The sequence below is a fragment of the Limulus polyphemus genome, unplaced genomic scaffold (assembly GCF_000517525.1).
Source record: "Limulus polyphemus unplaced genomic scaffold, Limulus_polyphemus-2.1.2 Scaffold142, whole genome shotgun sequence".
Classification (NCBI taxonomy): Eukaryota; Metazoa; Arthropoda; class Merostomata; order Xiphosura; family Limulidae; genus Limulus; species Limulus polyphemus.
The window spans coordinates 295,848-319,602 of NW_013665752.1; the positions used below are offsets into that span (position 1 = coordinate 295,848).

General features: G+C 31.9%; 1 protein-coding gene across 3 annotated transcripts in view; it reads left to right on the forward strand.

Moving 5' to 3' along the window:
- LOC106474824 (nuclear factor 1 X-type-like) overlaps positions 1 to 23,755 on the forward strand; it is a 108,909-nt gene that overhangs the window by 20,311 nt on the left and 64,843 nt on the right. For all 3 annotated transcript variants that reach the window (XM_013935517.2, XM_022380031.1, XM_013935541.2), the window contains exon 2: positions 6,906 to 6,995. In XM_013935517.2, the coding sequence (XP_013790971.1) occupies positions 6,930 to 6,995 (66 nt within the window). In that variant the 5' untranslated portion in view covers positions 6,906 to 6,929. The remainder of the gene's footprint in view (positions 1 to 6,905; positions 6,996 to 23,755) is intronic.

The following is a 23,755-nucleotide window of genomic DNA, read 5'->3' on the forward strand; positions in this document are numbered from 1 at the left end:
GAGACCGGTGTAAAAAAAGAATATTTGGTTATATAGTAGTACTTCATATTAAAAGTTTTGTTTGTTTTGTGCAAAACTACTAAACGGATATTTGCACTCTGTTTACCGACAAGAATCTAACCGTGGATTTTAGCGTTGTAAGTCTGTGAAATTCCCGCTGATCCATCAGGGTATTATATTAAAATGATCGAACATGAAGGTGGTTTTGCCTACATGTCCAAAACTAAGAAAAAACCTTTAAGTGAACACGGCGCCACACATCACAAAGTTATTCCAGTTTCAACTCTTAGAAATGAAAGTGATTGGGACTAATAGTAAAAGTTTGATTCACTTTACAATTTTACTAAACAATATATCTGATGTCATTAAAAAGACATGCGTGATATTTTCACTATAGGATCCAAAAGTTATTAACGCTCATAGTATAACTTTCTAAACCTTGGAATTGGGCATACTAACGTATACAAAGCAAACAGTAACCCTGTAAGGTATGTTTCTAGTATGATATAACAATGTTCCTGCATAACTCGTGAAAGCGGTGTTTCAATACTTTTACATTAATAAACGTCGATACTAATATAATTGTGTATAATGTTGAAGATTAAACGATCTATATATTTTAATAACGTGTTCCTAACTCGAGTTTACTTCAATTAAATTGGGAAGTTTTTACTTCTTATAACTGTTACCTTTAGGCTCGACCCCTATTGGCTCAGCGGTAACTCTGAAGGCTTATAACACTAAAAACTGGGTTTTGGCACCCGTGGTGGGCACAACATAGATAGCCAGCCAATAATGTATCTTTGGACTTAACAACAAACTCACAAACAAACTTCCAGGTACGTTTTCTATGAGTATATACCAGTAAAGTCATAAGACCTGCAAACAAAAGCTACTGATACTGTAGATTGAGGAATCTTACACAGTCTAATATTTATGGGAGTTTTAAGTCCTTTTGAATGACCAATATTATTTAGATTGTGATTGAATTTCATTGTGGTTTTCTGATGGAACAATTTAGTTTTGTCCATGGTACGAAAAGTCTTACACGACCGATTTTGACTGAATCAAATAACTTTATGTAATCTGAGCATTATGTAAGCGTAGACTTAGGAATCAGCTGAAATTAAAAGAAAACTTATAAGTAAATTATAACTTTTATTTTTGGTGGCATATGAAGATGAAAAATATCAAAAGTCTGAGTTTCGACATATTAGAACTGCATTATCATCTCGAAAATTTAAGTAGTATTTACTCTGTCATTATTGTAAAACTATATTTTGAGTTTTGTAAAATATCTGTTTATCTCGGTTATTTTTTCCTTTTGTTTTCAATAAAAACGAAACATCATTTCATTAGTTTGCATGTACTTAGTTGAATGTATTGATTGTGTTATATAACTGTAGGACACTTTCTTCTGCATTGAAAGTTATGTGGTAATGATTCAGAACTTTGTCATTTCATTAGCAGCTGTTTAACAAGAACTAACATATAAGTTATATATTTTATTAAGGTCAAGATAAAATTTTTATCATCATATGATTTGTATATATTTTGTATTTTATAGTTTTTTTTTCTTTTCCTACTAGCACACCTATATGTCATTTCTGATTTTATATGAGACAGTGATTATGTACGACCTGGTTAAGGAAATGTAACTTAAGATGAGTAAGAAAATGAGTTTAACATGCTTAGTTTAAAGATAAATTATAAAAAGTCCTATATTTCGGATTGACAAATTATATTAGTTTTAAGTGCAGTTAAATATTTCGTGGATTTACTGATTCTTTTATTTGAATCAATATCTTTTCCTAGCTAAAGGAAAAAGTAATTATTTGATTATGAAAGCGGAGTTTACAGGTTGTCAACGAAATAGGAAATTCAGGGTTTATAATTAACAAAAAAAAAACACGAGATTCCATAAGTTGTTACTAATTGAGAAAACTCTTTTAACGTTTCATATTATTTATAAGACGAAAAAATGAGGGTTTTATAATTTTCAATAGGAACGGAAAAACAATATTTCTATATTATTTAACCGTAGAAAAAATGATAGATATATATTTAGATAGACAGAATTTCGTAATGATTTAGTGATATTAAGAAACTGGATATTCTCTTACTTGGATATTTAAGTCACAGAGGATGAAGAAAAGCGAAACCTTTAGAATATCTATTTTACATAAAAATATTACAAAGTAAAATGGAAAAAAAAATCGTAAAGGATATAAAAATGCTTCATATGCAACCAGTTATATTCAAACTTATTCAAGATAAAAGAGCTATAGAACAATGGGTAGCTTATTATGTGTAAAACTTTTAATTACCAAACACCAGTTCTATAAGGATGAATTTTTCAAGGACATTATATGCTTCTTTAAGTTCTTTCTAATTCATTCACATTTTGTACTGATTAGATACTTACTAATACTATGACACAATAGTTAGTTTCCCTTATATAATAACACGTTTCTGATAAAAACATGTGTAACGCAAAGATTGCATTACATTGCATGAACGAGTGAAGCGGAAACAACAAAAACCTTATCTGCATACGACCTAATCTCTCTGTTATTTCATAGTTTTGTTTTAGTTAGTGAATTCTCAGGGTTATACATGCCTTTAAGATACGTGTTTTAAACCTGCTTTGCGTTTGAAAGCACTATAACTATTACGTTATCTAGTTTTCCTTGAGTTCCGTAAAAATCCACCAACCACCTGCTCAGAGTCATTACCAGTGTCGCGGTCGGCAACGAATTAAGCAATACCCTTGTTCCATTCGTCCTGTCAGTATTGTTTATTTATTTTTTATCTGAAAGTGTGTCAGATACGAATAAGCCCTAAGGTTTTTTATTTGACAAAATATTACATTACGATTCGTAGACCAGTGGTCATTGAGAATGGAATCAATATAATTTAGTTGAATGTAGCATGACTTCTGGTGAATTACTTGCTTTTATTTCTTTTCACCAAAGGAGTTCGGAAATTTTACTATGACAAGGATATAAACGTGTGTAAATTATTTAGTAATCACATGACATGATAGTTTTGGGTTTTCCCACATTACGTATGAAACACAAGGGGAAAATAGTAAGAATTAAAGGTGGAAAACATGTTTGGCACTTTGTTTAAGGATTAAAGTGGCCTTACTTTCAGGTCCTACTATCATTATAATAGGTTTCTGATGAGTGTGTAAGTGAAAAATATCAAAAAGAACTAATACTTTAGACTAGACTACATGAATAGTGGTTACTTTATCTGATATGTGCAAGAAATAAATAGTATTTCTATTTAGTATATATTTAATCTTGAGATTTTTGAATAACATATGTTTGTCTTTATGAATGTAATATATATATATATATATATCAAAAACTTTGATGAAAACAAGATATTTACAATGACCAGTATAGCTAATTTGATATTACTACAAGTATACAAGTCATGAAACAACAACTCACATTGATTAGAATACATCAATCTATCAGTTTGGTATCCTTGCTGTTAACGATATTCTCTGTTGTGTTGAGTATTGCTCATAGATAAACCTTTTATACAGAGGTATTAAAATGTCATTTTGTCTCCTTGCACATCTGACAGATATAATAGTTTCATTCTATATTACTAAGATAACATATAAGTTTGTCTCCTTGCACACCTGACATATATAGTCGGTTCATTCTGTATTATTAAGGTAATGTATATGTTTGTCTCATTGCACAACCCATGAATATTATTATGTGACGCTTCTTTATAAAAGTGGAAGAAAAATCCGTTCACTTCACATCGCATGTGTATATTATTAGGATACAGAGACAGTTTCATTTCATTTCGTAAAGTTTTCATTGGAATGTTTTGTTTCACATTGCACATGTGTAAATGTTTCGTTCATTATGATTAAATTAACTTATTGTTATGTTTCAGTGCAATGCAATGAGGTAGCACAAAGAAGAAGCACAATAATCGATTTTTACATATTATACCTCATCACTCAAACAGTGTTTCTTGAGTGTAACAGTCTGTTTTCTATTTTATTTGTTAATTTTATAAGAACGGCCTGATTTACATTTAACCACAACGATCTTGTTCACACCTCATCACTCAAGTAGCACTGCGATCTGTTAGGTATGATACAAGTAGTGTAGAGAGTGGTTAACGTGTGTTAATGATATCAAAATTAATTCAAATTATGGTGATAGAGTATTTTTATGCGGCTGAATACATTCATTTACGGAAGTTAGTGGTGTGAATAGAAGCCAAATAAATGACAATGACAGCAAAATATCTTTATTCACAGAGTTCGCCTAGTTTTATTGTCATGTATAATTTGTTTATCATGTCAACACCAAAAACAACTAGGATTAAGTCAGTTTCGAACTGTACTATTTAATGTTTAAATTTCAACCAGCATACTGTCTAAAAAATATACTCGGTATCTATTTATTGCGGCTACTATGAAAAGTATTTTCAACTGTAAAAATGAATAGAAATAAATTTTCAAAATAATAAATTAACACAAGATATATCTAAACAATGAAAGGCAGAGCCAAACTCATGGTCAATTTTAAACCTCTATGTTGATCAGCGAGCTGTAATATATTTTTTGTTCAATATTCACTTCCCAGGACCACAAAATAAATAAATAAAGAAAAAAGGGTGCAATGTAAAGGAAACACAGCTGGCCATCAATGTCAAACTTAGAGAACGAGTCGCAGTCCTCTGTCCTGCTCACTATAATAAATGTCCAACCATCAATAATATGTCAATACTTTACCGGATCGTGACTTACTTTAGTTCTCGTTGTAAGAAATTCAAGGTGAAAGCTTGAGATCTCCAGAAGTTTACATTAACAAAGACAAAAACTGGACATCCTAGAAACCAGTATAACAACTTTATGGAACTGAAATATTTTTATGGTAATTTCTGACTAAATCCAGGAATATATCAGACAGACTATTAATTTTAAAATATGTAAATATACATTAATTTTTAAACTAATGTACTAACAATTCAGACTGCGTAGTAAATTGTTAGTAACAAAAAAACCAGTAATGATAATTTAATAGTTCATAAGTTGAATTGATTAATTAACATTAAAATCCATGATATATTGTAGAAGTAATGAAAGTTGACCATCGCACAGTTAGTCTTTCACTCTGTAGAAACCATCAATAATATATTTTTAGATAAAAATAATGCGTATCGGGCTGTGTATCGAGGGTTCTTGATTCGTAGTATGTTGCTGATCACGCTTTGCAGTTTCAACTGTTGGCGCTTTCTAAAAGTGATAGTCAGTCGCGTTTTTGGATCCAAAGAGACAAGCAAAACTCTCGTGATGATGGATGCTGCTGGCTAATTGTCTTTCGGCTGGTTAGTCGTTCCAAATTTCGGATTACTATACCTGAGGCCTCTGACCTGTCCGTTTAGTCCACATGCGCTTGAAAATTCCAATTCGTCAAATCTTTCCTGATCCATGCTTCCAGATTTGATCATATAACGTTATGCTACACTTATCGTGCCACTTTTGTACTCAAACTTCTCTTAACACTGTTGTTTAATTAACGTAAGTGAAAGCAATTATTTAACCTATTACATAATACAATAAACAAACACCATCTTATAATCGTGTACTTGAAGAAGCATCTGATTATTTAGGAATGGTAGTTAAGATACTAATATTTTGACTAGTAGAAAGGCTGTAGAGTTTTAAGATGATGTATTTTGTTTCAAAGCTTCCATCTTGTTCGTAAATATAAAAGAATTGAAATGTTACGATTATTTTGCGTCTCAATATATTCTTTGCTAACGTCTTTTGTGATACCTGAATGTTTTTCCACCAACTATTCATTTTTTTTTAGTTCAAAAGTAAACCATTTGGCAGAGTTGTTTACTGCCTACGATCAACAAACATCATGAATTTTGACGAATCTCGCCATTCATAAATAAAACATTACTGGAGTCAAAAATATTTAGAATAATATACAGAAGGATAAACTTGGTAGTCTTAACGAGTTGCGGAACAACGCCTATTGTAACAATAACCAGTTTATTTGCATGATATAATTTTGTTTTCTTGTTTTTAAAATGTTCAATAATCTTGTGGTCGTTACAAATTGTATGCTATTATCTAAGTGAAAATGTGCATCAGAATGTTTACTTATTCAATAAAAACTTAGTGTTATCTAAAATAATTTAACTAAATGAAATGTTTCAGTAATGATAACACTGAAACATTTCTGATATCCTTATTTGTCTCAATACCGAATTGATCAAGGTATTATATTATTCACTGTGAATATATGTAGGTGCTGAGATAGCTAGACATCACTTGAATAACTATGATTTCAAATAATATCGAGTTTATTGAAAAAATATAATTTGTATGTATTTTTTTCTTTTTTCAGATAAACGCCATGTTATAAGCCATTTAAAACTGCAGCTATATTGTAGACATGTGAATCGTGACGTTGTGTAACGTCACAAATTTTTTCATATGAAAACGAGATCTAGCGGGATTTCAATCCGTGATTAGCTACAGTAAAAGTTAAAATAGCTTCTAGTTAAATAAAGTCACGATTCTTAATCCTTCTAAAACTCTGTTTTCGTAGCTTCGTAAAAATATTAAATTGTATACCAGACAAAGCAAAAGTACAAAAAAATCCAATATCATAGAAGTATAATAAGAGATTTGAAGACTTTAAAAAAGTAAACATGGAACTAAAGTTCATACATTAATATATATCAATTAAAATAACCGTTATATTCAATTACATATACGCTTCTTTAAGCTGTTACGACATCAACAGGTGTACATTTTGGTTACAGTAAAAGTTTAAACATTTCATTGAAGTTACGTTTTGTTACAATAAGTAACAGCCTAGTAATTATACCATTCTTCCCCACAGAACACACTGTCTGTCTAACAGCTGATGGTGGCTCGTGGAAAGATCGCTTCTTGTAACGTGTCTCCTTACATCCAGGACTGCATGCCTCTGGTAAGTGAAAACCAAACCAACACCTTTTTGAATTGAATTGAAACAGTTTATGTTTTATTCGGCAATAGCAGAAATCCTGAAATATATCTCGTAAGACAAAGAAGCACTAATGGGATAATTAGATTAAAATCATACCACATCAAGATTCAGCCATGGTAGATTGAAATCAAGTTATTTCAGTGTTCTCTTATGGTGGATTAAAATCTTGCCACTGCATCGTTCTCTCATGGTAAGTCTGATATAATTAGTTTTCCCTTATACATTTATGAAAAAATATGAAAATAAGCAAGCCGAATAAACTTAGTTAAGTTGAAAAAATCTTAAGGTTTGAGCTCTATATTCTCTTATCGTAGATTAAGTTTTGACTTCTGTTTTCTCTTAAGGTAAGTCAGCGTTCGACTTCTAAAATCTGTTATGGTAAGTCAAGTTTTTGTTTCTGTTGTTTTTAGTGGGTTCTCAACGTTTTGCTTTTCTATGTTCTCTTATGATAGTTTATGTATTTACATCTCTTCTCTTTTAAAGAAGATGTAAATCAGGCACTTGTCATACATACAGATCTTACTTTTATTCTACATCCTAAGAATATTAACTTTTTTTCGTTTGGTTAAGATGCCACTTATATCACAGTTTCTTATTTGACTATTTCTGGCAAACCCAACAGTTTCGTTTTTGACTTTCACTATATCGTTTTTTGAAAACAGATCATGATGATTCTTGTGACTGGTTTGTTAGCCCAAGATTTCATATGTCTGTTATATTTGCTAAGTAAGTTTACATTTAATGTCGGAAGTTTTTATTTGAAATCTTTATTTTATACTAGTTTATCAATTCAGTAAACATCCTTATTTGCATATTTGATATAGAAAAATTGTTTTTTTGTTTTAGTTAATCGCTTTAGTAGCTATTTATGTAGAAATACAATCACAGTATAAATGAAAATTAACTTTTTAGATATTTACTTTCGTCAGACATTTTGGGTCCAAAGTCAATAGACCAATTTATTTGGTGGACAGTTTGAGTTGTAGCAAAATCTTGGCTAGGATCACATGATATTATATGAGCTTAAGTAATGAACTTAAGCAATGGACTAGCTACAACAAATAATGTTAAGCAATCGAACTGTAAAATAAAATCAAAAATACAAATTTTAAGCGAATTTTTTAAAAATGTTAAGAGATATCTTCCATCCATGGACATAAAGTAAAACATCTATGTGTTGTGAATTGTCTTACACTTTTCTAGTTGTTTTTATGCCATTATTTGTAGAATGCACAATTTTAGAGAAAACAGTTTTTCATAACATAAGGTAATAAGAAAAGGATAACCTCTACCTTGTTCATTTTCGAATAAAGCAGTAACATTCATCTTCATTGCATTTTGAAGATTCTACTTATTAGGTGATATTTCAAAACTATAATGTTGCTGTTGAAGAAATAATCACATTTTTCTGTATTTTTAATACAACGTAACCTGATATAAGATAAACACTCCTCCTTATATATATATTTATATATGTATTAAACTTTACAAACTCAGAGATCATGCATACACCAGAAACAGTGGGAGAATTTTTGTGCGGAACATTCAGAATAAAACAAATATTCGTTCACAAAAGTTATGTGTATTTTTTAAAATATTTTGACAATACATATAATTATATGCAATGATTCAGATTAGTTATGACCGGCGTAAGTCATGCCTATTTATGTAATTATGTTATACACAGCAGTAAGTCATGGTTACGTATATATTTATACTCTACCACGCATAGTAAGCTATGTCTGTGTATTCAACTATTTTAACACATTCTGCATATTCAATTCTTAAAAGCCACAGTACGTAATATCTAAGTATATGTGAAGGCCTATGTTGTGAGTAATATCTGTATATTTAATTATATGCTACGACCCGTGTTGTGAATAATACTTATGTATTTACTTATATGCTAAAATCCGTGCCATGAGTAATATCTGTATATTCAATTTTATTTCAAGACCCGTGTTGTGAGTAATATCTGTGTATTTAATTATATGCTAAAATCCGTGCCATGAGTAATATCTGTATATTTAATTTTATTTCAAAACCCGTACTGTGAGTAATGTCTATATATTTATTTATATTCTAAGACCCGTGTTGTGAGTAACATCTGTGTATTTAATTATAGGCTAAGACTCTTGTTGTGAATAATATCTGTATATTTAATTATATGCTAAGACCTGTGTTGTGAGTAATATCTGTACATTTAATTATATACTAAGATCCATTTTATGAGTAATATCTGTATTTAATTATATACTAAGGTCCATTTTATGAGTAATATCTATATTTAATTATATGTTAAGATGAATATGGTAAGTTTCTGAAAGGATCAGTATGCAAGTTCTCATGTTTCATCCAAAGAAAGTAACACTTCTTATATTACGAACTTGCCGTGTGAAAGATACGAAAGATGGTATAAATTTATTTTTCCCATAAATATAACACACCTTAAATTTCCACAATTGTGAGTTATGTTATGTATTCGGAGACAACAGTTTTTTATCTTTGCTGGCTAAGTAAGGAGAGTATTTGATAAGGCTCTTTTTCTAAATCTTACTTTGTTGACGGGACTCAGAGTAGCTACCTCTGGCAAGTCAGTGTTACCGTAGTATCTTGCGTTGCTACTGCATGGACGTTTTTTTCAAATATATTACAGATGAGGTACATTTCAGGAAAAGTTTTTAAGGAACTTGATTGAAGGGCGACCTTTTGATGTCCTCATTCCGATAAGTTCAGCAGTAAAATCATCCACATGGCTGATTAATAGGAAATTGATGGAACGTTATAACTACAATATGTAATTTTAAGTATGAACACTAGCTGCCTTCTCTCTAGTCTTACACTGCTAAATTAGGGACGGCTAGCGCAGATAGCCCTCGTGTATCTTTGCGCGAAATTCAAAAACAAACAAACAAACAATTCTTTCTTTTTTTTAATAATGTACATTAATTTTGTGCATTTATTATTATCAACAAAATTAATTTTTTTTAAACTTCTAAAATTGTGATAAAGTGAGTTTAATGCAGAATTTCAAAGAGAGTCTTCCTAGTGAAGAATCATTGTGATATTTCAGAAAAAAGTCACATTTTCTGCTGGAGAATCCAACCGTACGCTATGAATTAAATTGTTCTATGAATCGCATGTCCTTCGTACGGAATTGTTGCACACAAATTTGCAGGCATTTTGTAGTAACTCAATCTTCGTAATTTATACAAGTATTTAATTACTTGAATATGAGTATAAAGTGATCGAAAACGTTGAAAATCACGATGACAAAAATTGCCAAACGGAAGACTGACTTATCACAGAGAAAGTCTGAAACTTTGAGAAAGAAAATGAAACGTCAGGATGCAAGTTAGAGAAAGAAAGAGATAGGCTTGCTCATCAAGTTATGAGGCAAGATGAGAAGAAGAAGCCAGAAACAAATCCGATGTACAGAAGCACATCAAATTGCTTGCCAAAATGCAATTAGAAGAAGTCAGGATCAATTTCGTGACAGAGAAGCACACCGTTCAGCTAACCAAGATCTTGACCGAGCAGCAGCAAATAGGACAGCATTTCTGCTGGTATCCTACAAATGATCAATTGAAGTCAAATACGGTGAGCATGTTGGTCAATGCATACACTAGATATCATCCTCTTCAGGGAAGATACTAAGCACTCACGTTATTACCCAGTAAAAATATATTTGCATATGGGAACACTAATTATTGTAAGACTTCATCCCTAAATATAACATCCATGTGAAATTTGGGTTACATTTGATCTTAGCCACTATCCAAATGCACACACGTCTCATATCTGGCTGCAGTATGAAGTGTGGTTTGTCTGTGAAGAAAATATTTGCCTTCCTTTCATTTTATCAATCTACATGTTGACGGGATTTTTTTTTGTGTGCTGACTGGTTGGAGAAATATAAAGTATTGATCCTCTGATATCCAAACTAACCTATTTCTGATCATTTTCATTGTGACTTGTCGCCCAGATGTTGCCGTCAACTGTTGATTTACTTAGGAATTTGAAGCCTGGGAGTTAAATCGAGACCATGTTGGCAGTAAATTAACAAATAGCAATTTGCAAGCAAAATTATGTTTATCGTAGAGAACATACTACATGTTTTTATAGTACCTCTGTCTTCTTCGGGTATGACACTAAACTAAGCAAACAAGGTTTATATACAAAGATAGTTGACGCGTGAGAATACATAATCAGTAAACAAGGTTTATATATCAATCAAATCAAAAGCGTTGAAATTTACAAACGAGGTATATAATATAAAGATATCGTCAGGGCTAGTCAAAGTTAGCTAATGTTACTACGACCAATTTTACGGTTTAGTAATAAATGACCTGCTTTGATAATTTCAATAGCTTCTAAATAGTCAGGCTTTCTTTTCCATTTTTGATTTGACGTAGGACATGTATTTTGACCTAAAGTATCATATGGCCAGATTCAAATTGTTGACCTGTTAAGGCATATTTTCAAATTTTCCTCCATCTACGCATGCTACCTTGGTGTTATTTTTGTATGGATTTCGAAAACTGTCGTATTCGTGCAGAAGATAGTTTATGGATAGCAGCGAGAAGGAGGGTTGTGATTTGAACATGAAATAATTACGACGGAACAATGAAAACTACGCTGCAGGGCTACTGTAGTCTGCAAAGATGCATGGTTGTCAGATAAAGTATGACCAATCTAGGGACATGGACTGTAACAACGTGGTGAGGCTCCAAAATCAAATTCGTTTTAGTATAACGTACTCAACCTCTGTACTATATTGTTATATTGCAAGAGAACATTGACACTTTTATTCCTTAAACCACGTATATATTCATTGATATATCAACAAATAGACATTATAAGTGTATAAACATATTCAGCAGTTTAGTAGCGTAAAGTATATCAAACCAAAGTCATATTTAGATTTTTCTTATTTAGACTCAGAGTACAAATTACTTAGAGCAATTTTAACCAATAATGTTAATAAAATTCAAACCGCATAAATGTTTATAGCACTCTCTCATTGCTTCGCTATTTGATTCTACTAATTAAGGTTATTGTATTCATTTTTAAATAGAATGCCACGAATATTAAGGAGGTAAGATTACTCCAAAGTAAATTAGAGTGGAATATGTAAACAACAATAGTTGTGGCAATCATTTTCATGAAGCATTGTTTTAAACAGGTCTGAATGATGTTGAACGTGGCTTGCCGTTACATGTCATTATCACAAGCGGAAGGCTATTTAAATCAGAATTTTCTTGTGGTTATTGAATGATGTAGATCTGACAGCATAGGTTCAGCTAGGCTAGAACTGCATCACGATAACGGGTTGATACGGCTCTGAGATTACTATAATCATAAATATCTAATACCCAAATAGCTTGAGTATATTATGCTGTTTTAAAATCATTTCTGGTAGCTTGTGAAATAGATTAATCTAAATCCATCAATTTGTCATGCCAACGAGAAAAGTTAGACAACGTTATGTAGTGAGAATTATATACTGACCTACGATCCACAATGTTGTCATACCGTATCGGACTAAGAAGATGGAGTTGGACTTTGTATCAGAATATTGTGATTTGACAGGATTGCCAAGTCGAAAGTATTTGCTTAGTAACAATTAACTGGTGAAATCACTAAACATTATCTGTTGGTATTGTCAGTTAAGGTTAAATTGCTCTGCCAGAGTTAAGTTGAAGTGAGAATGTGTATGTCTTCAGTAATTAATTAATTAAAGAAACGGTCTAAGTTAAAGAGGGAAAATTAAAATGAGTATTAATGTGGAAGTGAGATATAACTTATAATTAAGAAATACCTTTAGAAGTTATGTTCTATTTCGAATGAGGATAATTTGTAACATGAAGAGAAAAATATGGTATAATGTTTATACGGAGGAACATGCGCAACTTGAAAACACAACTTTACAGCCCAGTAATAGTTTTAGTATGAATATGCATGTATTAGCTGAAGAGATAACTTTATAACTCCATATAATGTGGATACAAACGAACATGTATAACTTAAAGAGATAACTTTAGAACTCCATATAATTTTGATACAAACGAACATGTATAACTTAAAGAGATAACTTTAGAACTCCATATAATTTTGATACAAACGAACATGTATAACTTAAAGAGATAACTTTAGAACTCCATATAATTTTGATACAAACGAACATGTATAACTTAAAGAGATTACTTTATAACTCAATATAATGTTGATACTAACGAACATGTATAACTTAAAGAGATAAATTTATAACTCCATATAATTTTGATACAAACGAACATGTATAACTTAAAGAGATTACTTTATAACTCAATATAATGTTGATACAAACGAACATGTATAACTTAAAGAGATAACTTTATAACTCCATATAATATTGATACAAACGAACATGTATAACTTAAAGAGATAACTTTATAACTCCATATAATGTTGATACAAACGAACATGTATAACTTAAAGAGATTACTTCATTACTAAGAATAGGTTTTGCTATTGAGAAGTAAGCATAATTTTCAGAAATAATTAGGTTTTAAAACTGATGAGGAGAAATAGACGATTTGGAAAGCTAGTATTTGAAAGATCAACGTTGTTTTTGGTAATAAAAGGCACTACTGATTAAAGATAGAACTATAATACATCTCTATGAGTGACCAAGTCATATTTAATAACACATTAGAGCATGCTAGATAATATTTTTTTCTTAGATTGTTTGTCTCTAGAGAACGAGATTTGTTTTAAAGTTAATATGATAGAAGCCTAAGTTCGATACGAAACACAGTTGTGGTGTTTAGTTTTCAAAGGTTATGATGAAAAAAAAACAACAACAAAAAAACACAACACAAGGGAATTGAGTACAAAGAAAAATCAAATCTTAAAGTTTTATGTTGTCGAAAAAGTGTAAATGTGTTTGATATTGTTGTTACGCAAAATTTGAAGGAAGGGTTGAGCGTTACTCGGGAATCAGTTATAGTTATAGTTTTACCGAATGCATAGCTTTATTTGAAGGACACAATCTTCTTCGTAAAAGTGAAAAAGTACCCTAAACATAAGTGGCGTTTTTGAGTGAATATGTTAACTCCATACATCAGATACTCCTGGTCAGTTTAATGGGGTGGTGTAACTTGCATTTTAATGAGGGGACTTTTTATCTAATCTTCATATCAATTAATTTGCATATTGATTGTAAGATCTGTCATAGACTGATATGAGAGAAAAGCTAAAATAAAATGCTGACCAAGTTAAAAAGATTTTAACCTATGTTATATATAACAGAATATCATTGGCAGCTGCAATTCTACGAGAAGTTTATTATATTTAGACGAAAACTTCCATAAATCAAAAAATAATTTAAATTATCAGCTGCATCCTACAAAAAGTATAGTTTAAGATTTGTAAGAATAAAAAATGACAGCCATTTGCAGTAATATGCTCCAAAACTTTCCATACCTACATTTTACCAACTAAAATAAGGGGAAAAAAATGCATAAAACAGTGTTTAGTGGCTTCCATGGAATAATATCAAGAAGTAATAATTCCCACAATGTTTATGATCATAACTTATAGATTCCCAAATTTAACAAAAGCAAGTATTTCATTTACTTTACATTGTTTATCCCTCTAAATAGTTGTGCCAGGGTCTCATCACCATTCAAACCCACATTTAAACCTATTAAAGTGTTTCTACCGACCAGCTTACCAAGTTATAATTTCTTTACTTTGCTTTAGTATAATTTTTCCATGATCTTATTAACTAGACTAAACAATGAGGACCAAAGTAAACAAGAAAATTTAGAGTTTCTTAAATGAAACGCTTATGTTTTACCATATTTTTTTACTAAAATAAAGCAAAATACGTTAGAACAAAATTAGTTTAAATAATTATAAAAAGTTGAACGTTCATTATTTACATTTCGTGCAATACTTTTAAGGACACTGCTGTTATTTTCGTGGCTTTAATTTTCTAACATGTTTTGTCTCTCTTTTATTTGACTGAATTTTATCTCAGTAGTTAGAAATGCTAAGAATTTGTCAAAACATGGTGTAACTTTGAACATTTTGTGTGAATTGACAACGTTTTATTTAACCAAAATATAATCAAAAAGTCCAGTAATGACTTATTCATTTTAGTCACTGTACGGATAGAATATTGTACTCTTAGTGAGAATATAATGTGTTCACAGTTCACGCTGAGTTGCAACTAAAAAAAGAAGTAATTTGAACTTTTTCTGTTGAATCTATTCCCTCAGACTAAAAACTAACCCGCTTTACTCTTTCGGGTAGTTGTTTCGGACTTAAATGCGAAAAGACCAATATGTAACCATACTTAGATTACAGCAAAGTAATTAATCTAATAATTCTAATTAGTTATGTACAAACTTCAAATAATTACATCAGTATATTGGATATATAAAAGGGCTCAGTAGGTTTTAGACCATAAAAATAACTGCGACCCGCAAAACATTTGCCCTTCGCTTGAATTTCCTTTACTCTATCATTTTCATGCACGTCATTTAAACTGCGCTTTCTTGCAGGCATTATATGTTAGATCGATAAATCCTGGTCTATTTGGAAAAACATTTACACGGTCGGATGATCAAACTCACGTAGACATAACTTTACTTAACAAAACTACATATAAAGTAATAACAAAGTAATGGTATCTATAACAGTGGACAGAGTATGAAACAGCTATAAGCGTTCAGTGCATGACACAGTTTTATGAGTTGAAAGAAAGAAACTCACAAAAACAAGAATAAAACCAGTCGTAAAGAAAAAAAGTAGCTAAAAGGTGTTTATAGCAGTCTAGGAAACAAACCGAAAGTAAATTACCGCAAAATGAAGTAAATGTAAAGTTGTAATGAAGGAAAACGTAATTGAATATGCAGAAACGTCTGAATGAGTCTTCACAAAGTGATAAGCATATGATTTTGAACGAACTACGCATGCGTATTTTAGTCCTCAATAAATCGAGAAAGCCCGTAAAAATTGTGTTTAATGTAATTTTAATTTTTTTTTAGACGCGGGTTAAGTATTTTATGTGTGAAATTCTTTATAAATACGAAAAAAGAAAGTTGAAAACGAAGTCAGTCGTCACGTGATTACAACGACATTGTGCCATCATGTACTATACTCGTTACATTGAAAATTTTGACTCGGATAAAAACAGGTAAAATGATTCTAAATTGAAATACCAATATGCAATTCGGAATCTTCGGACAAAGGCCTTTCCAGCGATATGAGATTTGTAGCATTTGATTGTGAAATTTGCGAGAAAAGTTCCGGACATACAAACGGACAAACGCAAGCGTATTATTTATATAGATTGAATTATAGAAAAACTACCCTATTAAACTCATTTTATATTTTCTTTAAGGTTCACTGGAAAGTGAATTAATACGTGCATATATTTACGATGCCAAGCGACAAGCATTTTGCATGTAGATCCGCTGGGTACAGTATCCTTGTTCGTCAACTAGCCATTTTATTCCGTCTGTACATAACAGAATATTTGATTCACAAACTTAGTTTTTGATTTGGTTCATTACAATTATTCTGGATGTTCATCGATCTCCTTATCTTTTAAAAATGGCAAAATATTATTCTTCAATAACGTCAGCTTAGCATATTTAAATGCACGAAAACGTTAGTTAATTATTCATTGTCTTTATAACATGTTTAATTATGTTAGAATTCGAGGTCCGATACCCACGACAAACAAAGCAGAGATAGCTCTTTAATCAGCTTTACGCTAAATCGAAAACCAAATGTTTAGAATTAATGCAAATTCTGAGCTGCGCAACGATATTTACATAAACTGAAATATTTTCTATCAAGAAACAATCATTTCTGTTCGGCGATTAAACATTATCCAGACTTGGAGAGAAACAACAACTACACTTTTTCGTGCCGCCACCTGTTGAGTATAGTCTTATTTAGCAAGTTCATAGGTCAAGGTAAAAACACCAACACTGAAATACATTGGGAGCAGACTAAATTTAACATTATAATATAATATTGACTTGTTCGAAATGTTTTCGCTGTATTCTCAACCATGAATGTACAAATTCTGGTGTGTATTTCAAGAAGTGGCGAGCATTCAGTCATTTATGATATAGAGATCTATGAAAAAGATGGTCAATTATTAGCATAATTCATATGAAACATATCAAGATCAGTTTTATGTTTCTCGTTTTTATTTTTGAAATATAACTATTTCACAAAACGTATTTTCATAGTGCTATATGCATTGACCATTTCTGTAATATTACGAGATACTGCATATGTAATGTCACACAAGACCTTGTATATGTTTGTTATTCGCAAAGACAGGCTGTCCTTGTGTTGATAAGGTGGCTTAAGTGGGCGACCTTGGAGATAGCAAGCTGCCCTAGTTACTGGTAATATCGACAGGACTTCCTAGTTGCCACATGGTTGAACAGGTGGAGGCCACGCGCTGCCTCGCTAACAGCTGACCAGGCCGAATCTGACTTGTAGTTTTTAACTTCAAACAAAACTTCCTGGGCTGACGAAACTAAAACTGGAGAAACATTTTAAGGCTATGACGTCACATCTCGTTTTAAACGTGAAAAACAACTAATGAAATCAAGTTACCGAGAAAGTCCCGTGCATACTAGTTATTTAGTCACGTTTGTAACGAAAAAGTAAAAAAAAGCAAAAAACACTTCAAGTACGAGGAACAATGCGGCTTTTTTTTTTTAAATTAACATTGTCCCTAATCTTCTATGTAACTTACTGATTTGTTTTAAGGTAAATAACTACGTTCAGCTCGACATCCAAGGTCGAAAGATAAAACACTAGATAAAAAAGCTCCATATTCACCTGATACCATTTTTGAATTGGCGGAAAGTCATTCCAATGTGACGGTTTGTCTGCTTTCTTCACATGATACTTATAAACTATTAAGGTTAGGGCCATTTGACTTTGATAATACATTTTCGAGAAGTGAAAACGAAAAGCAATAAATATAACCATGATATCTGACATTGCTCAATAACCACCACGTGGCTAGAATATTCACGGCTCCAAGACCAGTAACACCAACCCTGGCACCTGCACATATATTTAATTTGAAAATATCTGGATATTGAGCCAGCTTGGGACAAAGAATATTAAGAGTTCAGAAGTTAACGGTGTGTCAGTAGAAAACTATTAGAAGTAGAGTTACAATTCTTGACAGAGTCTGAAATGTCGAGATCCAAAGTTACACAGGTTATTAAGAGATGCAAGGAAATAATCTGAATCTGTATTACAAACAGTTCATCAAATATATTCTTTTTTTTTTCTCACACAAAAACACCATATAATTAGATATTTCTGATCGCTCAAGTCTTGAAGTGGCTCACTACTCTAAGGTATAAAATTGGGTCAACACCAGTTCTAACGACAACATAATATGATACTCGTTAGATGTATATATGATTCTATGAGAAAGAAATAATTTGAAGTGTTTAACCGTTGTACTTCCAAAATAACGTTTTGTTCGATCAGTGACAATAATTTAGTTTTTCTTCGTTGTTAATCGCCCCCCAGTGGCACAGCGGTATGTCTGTGGACTTACAACGCTAGAAACCTGGTTTCGATAACGGTGGTGGGCAGAGCACAGATAGCCCATTGTGTAGCTTTGTGCTTAATTACAAACAAATACAACATATCGTTGTTAATCAGGAGACACGACATTACTGTTATTATGTGATTTATGTCGACAGCATCATATACTATTAGTTTTATGTTATATGGGCTTCCCATATCTGAATATCACTCCCAAAGCTAATTATTATTGCGCTGTCTCGAATAAGTTTTGAATCAATTTCGTTTTTCAGTGAAGTAGCCTTTTTATTGATGATGTTTGTTTACATTTGTGGTTGTTTGTAGTTTCAATTTATCTTAAATGAAATTTTTCGTTGTCGTTACTTTTGTTATCGCTTTTTATTAGCTAATTTCAAACTATATCTTGAATTTCTCGGTTTTTATTGTTCTGGTGGAACGCATTATTGTTATTTAATATTACATCAATCACAATAATAACGTTAATCATCTGAACTTAATCAGGTTTTTACTCTTAAACGTACGTAAGCAAAGTGATTGAAAAGTACAGCACACACACAGACAGATGCACGGTATTATCATAAGTTTCAATTTCTACTAATGTCGTAAAGAAATCCATCAAAGGGGAAACTTCGCGAGTATTATCAGCAACAAAAAACAAGGAGGTAAAGGTTCTTTGAAAAATGTCTGACTCTTCACGTGAAATCAATTGATTCAGTTGTTTCTTATGGTATAAAATCTAGTTTAATTTCCAAGAAAATGGGTGGATTAAGATATTTTATTAATATGTTTTAATTAGGCGAACTATTTTTTCTGTTATGACTCGTTTATAATATACTTTAACAAATGCGCATTATACATTGTTACCTGTGGTACAGGGCTCAGTATATTATTTTAAAATGATTTTAAATATGTAAATCAGCAAGTCACATGACAACTATAGGCGTTATAAAGCCGCGGTAGAACGGAATGCATCATAACTACACTTTGATATTTTTTAATTTTCGTGTGATCTCACCGAAAATCGATCGCTTTAGGGAAGGGTATGTAACATTCCTTTTTGGTGCAACATATTTATACACTCAGATCATAAAGATATACTTAAATCAGGAATTCAGAATTTCCAAGAAGGGAATATCCCTTATACTTAATGGCATTAGAAAACAAAGAGACGTGGATAAACTTGGAATATCAGAACTATCCAGAAAGAGACCAACAACAAGTCGTACCCCAGCTATGATAAGCATAGAAGTGGCGTTTTGTAACAGTTGAGAATCCACGAACACAAAAGTCAGTGACAAAATTTCCACGTGCCATAGACATTAGAAGGCAGTGTAATCAAGAAGGATATCCATACACAAATTGCCTCCATGACATAGTAGTCATTGATGCAGCTGCTAAAGATTTCTTTGAATTCGGACTGTTGAAACGGGCACTGTGAAACTGTGTCTTTGTACAGTAGACGGATTATGGAAAGGAACAGAAAGAAGAAGCCTATTCTGAAAATGACATCCATACAACGGAACATTTTTCTTTTTTGCAACAGAAATTGTGTTTCATGGTTATTTTCAAAATACATGGTCATTAAATAATGGCTGACCGGGCATAACGCATGGACTAAAAAATCACTTTAATATAACGTACTGAACCTCGGTATGATAATATACTATAACAATAAAGTATAGATGGGTATTTTAGGTCCTAAATATGTTTATAATATGTTGTTGTTCTCTCATCTGTGCGGGAAATGAATATTATTGTCAAAATGATTTATTTTTAAAATAAAGGGAATATTTATGCGTACTTAAATTGTTTATACTCCACTAAAATTTTCTGAAATGAAAAGCTAGCAGTAGAAAGAACTCGATATCATTTCTGTAAATACCAACCTTGGTTCTATTAAGTTATTTTTAAGCCCGTAGTTCAGTTTTTCTTCAGTTAAGTATTATAGTAAACACTTTGTACAAAGTGTTAACTGGATTAATAAAATAGCGAATGAACGTATTTTTTTCTTTCGTATATTTTAGAATAGGATTAACTGTTATGCGATATTTCAAACTAAAGATTTCTAATGACTTTCGACTTTCCTGATTATACTAGGTTGTGAAATACGTACATTCCATGCTTAATATTCAGAAAGACTTTGTTTACGTTAAATCTACACAAACGTACAATGGGTGAAACACTTCTTTGAATTGAGTTGCTGAAATCATATTACATAAATTTCGATTTTCCCAAAATTCTTAGTAGGTCGAGTCCATCTTACATGAGATTATATAACATCATCGAAAAAAAAAACCCAACAGCCACAGCGCTTTCAAAACGTATACCTCTGTAAGTTAAAAATACATACAGGGAAAAGTGAGGTAAGACAGTTTCTTTCGGTAAAACAGCCATCCCAGTATATCTTAGCTGTGACGTACTGCCATCTGAGTAGATTATATGTAAATATTGCTTATGTAACCCCGTATATAAACACTTTGATGGGTGGACGCGAACGTGAATGATCAAAGTACATCTTATGTTTTTTGTTTCGTTTTTTGAACAGCTTTTATCTAAGGTAAACATTTTGAATATTTTATGAATGAAGATATGTGAGGGAATTTCACTTTGTTTACTTCAAACAGTGAGGAGTAATAGACAATCGAGGATGCTGTAAAAGATACACAGTTCAAATTCTTAGCTTGTAATAACGCGTGATTGCTTTACGATGAGTGACATAGCATATGTCTTACCCCACGTTAATAGCGTATATTTCTCCGCTGTAGGCGTCAGCTGCAATGTACGTCATTGTCCTTAGATAATGACTTTAGTTATTTAAATACAATTGCTATATGCAAAACTTATGTGAAATTGTAGTTCTTATGAGTTAGGTGGAAGCCTATTTTACTCCATATAGGGGGGCCCGGCATGGCCAGGTGGTTAAGGCACTCGACTTGCAATCTGATGGTCGCGGGTTCGAATCCCCGTCACACCAAATATGCTCGCCCTTTCAGCCGTGGGGGCGTTATAATGTGACGGTCAATCCCACTATTCGTTGGTAAAAGAGTAGCCCAAGAGTTGGCGGTGGGTGGTGATGACTAGCTGCCTTCCCTCTAGTCTTACACTGCTAAATTAGGGACGGCTAGCGCAGATAGCCCTCGTGTAGCTTTGCGCGAAATTCAAAACAAACAAACAAAACAATACTCCATCTAGGGAGTCGTTTTATCCAACCTTGTAGGTAAAACGGCCCCAACCACAAGAAGTGCATTTTTTCAATAACTTTAACTACAAATGACATTTATAATAAAACAGGTGAGAACCGTATTAACAGTTAAGGGTAAGAATCTCACCTTCCCTAAAAAGTTGTGAAACATGTGTAAATGGAAGAACGGGAGCATTTTGATTAAAAATGATGTATTAGGAAAATAACATCCTAAACATCTAGTATCCATCAAAGTTTTATAGACTGGGTTAAGTGTTTCAACTCTGATTTTGTCCAACAGGGACAAATAGAGATAGAAACTGAGGTATATTTATAGCAACTGATAAGTTTCATCTACTTGTAAAACCTTCATCAATAAAACGTCTTCAAAAACTATGATAAACCATAATTTGTATTTCGTTTGCTAAACAGAGACAGGAAAGAAACATTATTAACAAACCAATTTTACTCCATCTTTTATAGTCCACCGGTGGATCAGCGGTAATTTTACGGACATACAACTCTAAAATCCGGGGTTAGCTTCTTTGCGGTAGACACACCTGATAGCCTAATGTGGGTTTGCTGTAATAACAATCAACATTTTAAAATATACATACTTATATTTATGTTAGATTATGGCCTTTAGAGTGAGGACAAATACCTGATTTTGGCCACCAGAGGCTTAGAAAAGGTTGAGACCACAGTAACAAAGTAATGTGTACAGTTATATGTTAGCTGGACTTATACATATAAAATTAAGGTACTGTTGTATATATATTAAAATTATATAGATAAAGCTTTGATTCCGAATACCGAAAAGGTTGTGTTGTTTTTCTCACTATACTTCTCCATTGCTATGTTTACAATCTTTAATGAAAGCCGTTGTTCAGTCACACGTTTCTGATTTTCATTAATTTATTTCAATAATATATAATATTAATACACAACTAAAAACTGGATTACAATGAAAACAAAGTTCTTTTTTTTAAAACCTTTTTTGAATAAAAGCTTTCAAAATTAAAATGGTTGAACAATTTTCCTGAAAAGGACCGAAGGCCGTCTGGAGGAGTCACCTGTTTTAAACACTCGCACCACTATACGGTAGTATGTTGTCTGTTAGTCAGTCAGTAGACACTAAATAACATCACATAAGGGACTTAACGTTGTAGTTTGTACTGTCGTGACGTAAGTAAAGTGTGCGCATGCCATGAATGACGAGAATAATTATTCACTGTCTAGGCTACAACACAGTATGACATATGAACATCAAAAGCAAGAAATAAAAGTATTTGTTACTCACAATTTTGATTTGATTTACTCTTGAAACAGAACACTTTCGTGGACCCTGTGGAAGTACGTCTAGTATATTCTAATTAATAAATATGTATCACACATACAGATAAAAAATTTCATTGGATTTCTATGTTTAAAAAGTAAAAAAAAATGACACCAGAGGTTACAGAAGATATTATTATAATAATCCATTTCTTAGAACAGCTTGCGAACAATGTTGTTCATTGTCAGTTGGTTAACAATTAAGCATTGTCCTTAAAGTTAAGTGAGGAAGGGAAGATAGGTGCAGAAAACTAAAAATGTCTTATTTTCGCTGAAAATATTTTAGTGTAATGAATTACATTTTATGACATCTATCTATTTCATAATTACGATAATATCTAATTTCTTTCAACTACCATAGGGCATTTGGCGATTACACATAGTCATTTTTAAACATAATGACCATGAGTAAAAATATTGAGCATGCAAAACATTCCTTACGTTTTACTCTAACAATTTTGTGATTCACTGAAGAATTTTGTTTGTTTTTAAATTTCGCGTAAAGCTACACGAGGGCTATCTGCGCTAGCCGTCCCTAATTTAGCAGTGTAAGACTAGTGGGAAGGCAGCTAGTCATCACCACCCACCGCCAACTCTTGGGCTACTCTTTTACCAA